Source organism: Rosa chinensis, chromosome 7 (genome assembly GCF_002994745.2).
Source record: "Rosa chinensis cultivar Old Blush chromosome 7, RchiOBHm-V2, whole genome shotgun sequence".
Lineage (NCBI taxonomy): Eukaryota > Viridiplantae > Streptophyta > Magnoliopsida > Rosales > Rosaceae > Rosa > Rosa chinensis.
The window spans coordinates 3,180,537-3,187,290 of NC_037094.1; the positions used below are offsets into that span (position 1 = coordinate 3,180,537).

Genomic DNA, 6,754 nt, shown 5'->3' on the forward strand with positions numbered 1-6,754 from the left:
TTCTATGGCATTGTAGCTATTTGGAGGAACAATCATGGCGTTATGCTCATGGTTGGTGTCATCACATGGGACTTGGCCAGCCTTATGGCGCCCCAAGACGGCTGCAGCACCAGATGCTGCAATTGTTGCGGTCTTGTTAAGTCCAGGAATCAATTCTCGATTCTTGCTTCTTCTCACTCTGAAGAATGGATGTCCGTGTGAAGTCTTTAGTATACGGAGCATCATATCACGACCAGGGTGCCCTAGTCGGTCATGCCAAAGCCAATATGTGTCAGAATCCAAGAGATCTTCTCTTATGACATTATTGGATTCAATTGGTCGAATTGTAGTGACATAAAGTCCACTAGATTGACACATAAGTTTCTCTAAGATGCGCTTTCGTCCGCAATCATTAGAGGTAATGCAAAGGAACTCTTTTCCGTTCTCAGTATGCGTTTCCGCATGGAATCCGTTGGCTCTTAAATCTTTAAAGCTCAATAAGGTTCGATTTGCCTTAGGAGCATAGAGAGCTTCAGTGACTTTAATCAAGGTGCCATTTGGCAATAGGAATTGGGCCATTCCATGTCCTTGAACTAAACCTGATGGCCCAGCCATCGTAGTCATAGTGGAATATGTAGGCAACATCTCCAAGAATAATTGCCTATGTCGTAGAATGGTGTGCGTAGTCGCACTATCAGCGAGACATTGTAGTTCATCCATTCCTTAAGAGAAAAGCTCGTAATTAAAAAAGGAGTCATAAAGGAAAGAACTCAACTTTTATTAATAAGCCAAACGGAATTACATCATCATTTATTTCATCAAAGAAAGCGTAATCCAATAAACTTAGTTAATGCAAAGCAATGGTAGTCGTCTAACTTCTTTCGGTAATTCCAATGCAAAGGTGACCAGGTGAGTAGAGAGATGTTGGTGGAGCAAAGGCTCGCTTAAGTACCAATTATCTCAAAACCTTCCTAGACATCACAATTACATTGAGTACGCCTACTTTTGAAGAAAGATTAATCCCATTGGCATCTACTATAGGATAATGTGGCGATTGCCTACATCTCTTGGAAAATGAAAAGACTTAATCAAAATCGCCAGTTTCTGGGTTTTGATTTTTGTCGTCTTCCACCCTTAGATCGAGATTGCCATCTTGATCTTCTTGTTCCATGTAATTTGCCTCCCTTGCTTCACGATACATTTTGTACGCGTTTGCAACATTCTGGGATGCTTTACATGCCCTTGCCCAATGTCCAGGTAGTCCACATCGGAGACAAGCATCATTATGGTCAGGTTCCCTTGATCGAGGTCCTTTAGGAGCACTTTGAAAACGGTTGTTTCCATTGGTGGTGTTACCACCATAACCGGAGGCTTGGCCTCGCTCTCTCTTCACACGTTTACCTCCACGGTTCCGTGCACGCCTATCTTGGCGGTTTCCTTCCTCTTTAGGGCGAGAATATGGACCTGAACGTCCATAATTATCCCTTCTTTTAGGGTTTCGCTCCTTGCGTCCTCCCTTGGAGGTGCGACTATAATTAGACTCCGGAATTGACTTGGTTCCCACGGGTCTAGAGTTATAGTTCTTCACAAGTATGTTGTCGTGCTTTTCAGCTACGTTCATGACACCAATTAGCTCATGAAATCTTGTGATGCGTCTAGCATTGATATCAATTCGATAGTTTTTAGCTATCATTAATGCAGAGACAGGGAAGGTAGAGAGAGTTTTCTCGATCAACATCGTATCAGTGATTTGATGTCCACAGAATTCCATCATAGACTTGATACGAAGTGCTTCCGAATTGTAGTCAAGAACTGTCTTGAAATCACAGAAGCGGAGGCTTTGCCATCTCTCTTCTAAGTCGGGAAGCAGGGAATCACGGACGTTGCCAAAACGCTGCTCGAGTTCTACCCATAGCTTTCTTGGGTCTTCCTCATTGAGGTACTCATTTTGGAGCGCGTCATTCATGTGCCTTGTCATGAGAATGATGGCTTTTGCTTCATTAGCCTCTCTCTTTGCTCTATTTGCTTCAAAAGCAAGAGCTTGTTGAGGAGTAAGCACGTCCTGACTTGGCTCTTGGATCGTACTCAGGATCCCATCAGCCTTAAGATGCTGGCGCATATCACGGATCCACCTGTGGTATCCTGCGCCTGTTGTCCCTAGTGGGTTGAAGCTCAACTTGTTTAGGTTACTCATCCTGAAGAACAACAAGAAAATAGGGTTAGTTTCGGAGCGAAAAAGGCTACCACGAAAAACTATAAACTTTCTGAGCGTAATCGCTTTCAAGAAATTAGGGATTTTCTGAGCGTAGTCGCTTCCAAGAAAATCTTGATTCCAAGAGGGGTTTTGGATTAAATCGAAACAATGATGTATGTGGTCGATTGTTTTCTTCTCAACAAATTCTAAGTTTGGAGGACTCTACAAGCTCCAAGCTTGGAGTGAGCACGAACCCCCACAGTTCGGCCTTTTTGGTCTCCCCTATGAAGAAGAAAGGGGGTAGAATAAGGGATGTTGGAAGTCCCCGTGAAAAGAAGAGAAAAGTAATAAAAACTTCAAAAACGGGAACTTTTAGAAAAGTTTACCTTAAGAATTGGCCGGAAAAAGTGTCCGGAAAGTCGCCGGAAAAGTGTCCGAAAGTCGCCGGAAAAGTGTCCCGAAAGTCGCCGGAAAAGTGTCCCGAAAGTCGCCGGAAAAGTGTCCTAAAAGTCGCCGGAAAAGTGTCCGGAAAGTCGCCGGAAAAGTGTCCGGAAAGTCGCCGGAAAAGTCGCCGGAAAGTTGTCGGAAAGTCGCTCGACAGATGTGTCGACAGCTGCTCGGCAGCAGCTCGGCAGCTGCTGCGCAGGTGCTAGGCAGGCTGCTCGGCAGGTGCTCGACAGCTGCTGCGCAGGGCCTCGGCAGATGCTCGGCAGCTGCTGCGCAGGGGGTCGGCAGGGGGTAGGCAGGGGCTCGGCAGCTGCTGCGCAGGGGGTCTGCAGGGGGTAGGCAGGGGCTGTCGGCAGCACTTCGGCAGGGGCTCGGCAGCACTTCGGCAGGGGCTCGGCAGCACTCGGCAGGGGCTCGGCAGCACACTGACAGCGGTTCAGAACTTCCGGCAGCCGGTTCGGCAGGTTTCCGGCCGGTTCTGGGGGTTCTGAAACCGGTTCTGAGCTTCTGGGATCAAGGGCTTTGATATGTGATAGGATTTGGGGGTTTCTTGTAAGGTTGGTAAAATGACCTAGTTCGGATCAAGAACTTTCACTACTCTAATCGATTTCGATTCTAATTCTAGAGCGATTTCGTGCTGATAACGTGTTTCAGAGAAACTGAAGAGTGAATTGGTGAGTCTTCTTCTCATATTGAGGGGGTTTATATAGGGTTACAAAGTAGTGTAAATTTGCCCTACATACATTAGTATATTTGCTACACAATTTCTCTACCTCTCAATGTGCATTTCATACAAACCACACATTCTCCACTTCTTAAGTGCATACTCCATGATATAGACATTTTACCTATTTACTACAACACATCCAACTTTTCCTTTCATCCTTCTTTTTCCTCTATATAGGAACACCGCATTTGGAGTTTGAAGGTGTTTGATTGATTAACCTATCTTATAACCAAATTTTCCTCCCTGAATTGCTTTATAAGTGTCATAATTTCTTAAGGTCTTACTAGAAGATATATATGTGGCCAACTTTCTATCTTTTCTTAAATAGCTAAAGATGATTACTTTAACTTTAAGTTGGTAAGCAGCGGTATGCTATGTCTGAATAGGTACACTTAAACTTAGCCTTGAACTTAAAACACATATTTGCAGTGAGAAGTCAATGTTTGTCAAGGAAGAATTTTCATTTATCGTGAACATGCATACAGCCATCACAAGTGTAATCAACAAGCTATGATTTTCACTTTACAGATAGCTAACCTTGTGCGCGAGGATTTGCAAATGGACTGTCCATTTGTCTCATACAGCTCGTCTTACAATCACTGAATGACATTCTATGCAGCTTGATACAAATATGGCTGAAACCTAGTTTTCCGGTCTCCATGTTAGAACCTAGAGCTTACACAACAGATTATTGGATTGTACATCCCCAAAATTCTTGTGCATTGCGGATGTTGCCTTTGGCTGACAAGTCAATCAGATCAACACCGCGACCTACATTTTAAAAGCAGATCTGTCACATGCTACAACTAGTTGAATTTATCCCCTCGAGGACTTCTGCAAGTTTTGGAGTTTCTTGGGATTACCTGGAACCGGACAGTATGAATCTTCTCGTGCAGGACGGACATTGCCATAGGCTGACAGTTCAATTAGATCCATATCGCGACCTGCATTTCAAGGCAATTCTGTCATCTGTTATTAAAATAGTTGAATTCATCCTCTCAAGGACTATTGCAAGTTTATCGAAGTTTCATGGGATACCTGAAACCCGACAGTAAGAACTTTTCTGAATGAGCTCAGCTCTAGAATACTCTGTTCGATTTCCTTTTGATCTGTTCACTTTTGCCTACAGCATGTCAGAGAAGAAGAAACATGTGGTTTAGAGAGAGAGAGAGAGAGAGAGAGAGAGAGAGACAACTGTCTGAATCTTTAAGACAGCATACAAAAAGTAGAAAACAAAGGTGAACTTCAGTTTAAATAAGGATTTGGAACACGAATGAAGAGTACAGGCTTCACATAAAAGGAAATGAGGTGAAGATGTTATTTGCAACCTTGGTTGAGATTTAGTGAATGTCTTAAAATTGATTAGACAGAGAAATGGTTAGGGTTAACAGAATAGTTTGATATACAGCGTAAGGGTAGCCATCACTTTTAAAACTCTGCTGAATTAACAGTCAATTTTAAACTAGGATTCCACACCAACATATGACTCTGTTCTGCACTTTGGTCCTTAGATGTTGCTGGCTGCATTAGGGATCAGCTTGCTGATCGTGCCAAGATATCTCGACTAGTGAAGGTATTTTAGCAGCCTTTAAAGATTAGTTATAAATGGAGGTATATATAGAAAGATTACCTACACTGGTGACAAACAAAAGTAAAAGGGTATTTTCTTGGACTGGAGATGGCAGATAATATGTAACAAGCTTCTAAAGAGAGAATAAGTCCAAACCTGTAAAACCTGACAATTTTCAAGCGTACTTTCTCCACCCTGAAACATGAAAGTTCTAAAAATCATGCATCAATTCAGGGCTCAGGATCGTACAGGAAACAAAATAAGCAAACAAAATTTCAACTATCAAGTTTATTATACCAAGTTGTAGAGAGTGTTTTAAATACTTTTTACCTATAGTAAAAAAAAAAATGCTAATGGGGTCACCCAAGTACACAAGAAGCATACATTAACTAGAAATTCAAAGAAAGGGAAGTTTGAGGAGCTGTGAATGTTCACTCCTAATGTCTCCTCAAAACACCATCCCTCAAGTGTCCAACCACAAAAGCACAGAGGCATATGAAATCCTTGTCCATGAATTTTGACTCTTATCAGAAACCTGCCACACCAAGCCAATCAGAATCCTGACTTCTCCAACCTACGCTTAGTATACACAACCTTGGTAAACAATACATACGCTCATATACTTTATTACAGCCAGTCAAAGTAACTTGCTTAAAAACTAATTAAAGGTTATTCAAAGGCCTAGAAAGTCCCTGTATCACCACAATTATCCATATTCTTTCACAAACAGGCTAAACTAGAAAGCCGTTTACATATTCATACTGACAAATAAGCTGCATTATAACATAATGTACATAAGATTATCACCAGAAAACAGAAAACCAGCCATTTAAGCAACTTCTGGTTTCAGGTAACCATGAACGAACATCAATCTCAAGCAACTAAACTACACTCCAAGCAAAAGCAATGCCATGTACCCAAAAAAAACTCAACTTTTTCGAGTCCTAGAAACTGATGAAACTCAATAACACAAGCATTTCCAAAATGCACGCACCATCTTCCAAGCAAAAAACTTGAATCCCAAACAGAGCCTTATCTCCAAAACCAACCCAAACCCACCTCACAAAACACGAACCAATCCAAAACCAAGCAACCCCCACTAATTAAAACACATAAAGACTGTGACTTTACCTTAGAGTAAGGCACAATGTGATCGTAATCATGACATAAGCAACCGGGGCAGCCGACGAGCTTCCGGAACACCGTGTTCCCGAGCGGGTCCCGCCTCCAGCGATCTGGGTCCCGCCCTTTGATCTTCTCCGCCTTCTCCCAGCATTGTTTCTTCACGCTGTGCGGGAAGCTTCGTGGGTTGGTAGCGAAGTCTTCGGTGACGTCATCGAGAAGAGAGACTCGTGGTGGTGAGAAACGAGACCTGGGCGGCGAGCTAGGGTTTCGGTCCCTTAACGGAGATGAAGGCCGGCTACGCCGCTTTGGTTCTTTGCTTGCTGGCCTCATCTTTCTCAGGTGGTCTTTCTTCTCTCTCAGCTCAGCTTATCACTCTTCTGGTTCGGGTATTGGGTTGACCCGATCTAATTTTACCCAATAGGCCATGCAGAGATTAAGTGTAAGCCCATCTTGATGTTCCTTTACTGACTTGGGATGAGCCCAATATCTTTTGATTGTTATGCGGGTGGTTCTATTTAGACCTCTCGCATTTGTTATATAGATCTCCTTTCATTTTTGAATAATTTTATTTTCTACTGCACCCCTCTCGAACTGGAACCGTTGCACAAGTCTTTGTCTTCTATCTTCGCCTCCCTATATTTCCTAGTTTGTTTCATAATTGTTGTCTACAGCTTCACTTGTTAAAATTGAAATTGGGATATGCAGTTGATCA

The 6,754-nt window shown here is 42.8% G+C and overlaps 1 protein-coding gene across 3 annotated transcripts; it reads right to left on the minus strand.

The window, feature by feature from the left end:
* Window positions 1-3,789: 3,789 nt before the first annotated feature.
* Window positions 3,790-6,457, minus strand: LOC112175563. Of its 3 annotated transcripts, XM_040510048.1 has the most exons (6): window positions 6,049-6,226; window positions 5,302-5,452; window positions 5,074-5,112; window positions 4,386-4,470; window positions 4,211-4,291; window positions 3,790-4,118 (listed from the first exon to the last, which is right to left on the minus strand). In XM_040510048.1, the coding sequence occupies exons 1-6, from the start codon at window positions 6,078-6,080 to the stop codon at window positions 4,036-4,038; spliced, it is 471 nt and encodes a 156-aa protein (XP_040365982.1). In that variant the 5' UTR covers window positions 6,081-6,226; the 3' UTR covers window positions 3,790-4,035. The 3 variants fall into 3 exon arrangements, with proteins under 3 accessions (XP_040365982.1, XP_024169015.1, XP_024169016.1); XM_024313247.2 differs by lacking the exon at window positions 5,302-5,452 and having other exon boundaries at window positions 6,049-6,447; XM_024313248.2 differs by lacking the exons at window positions 5,074-5,112; window positions 5,302-5,452 and having other exon boundaries at window positions 6,049-6,457.
* Between the last annotated feature and the right edge of the window lie 297 nt (window positions 6,458-6,754).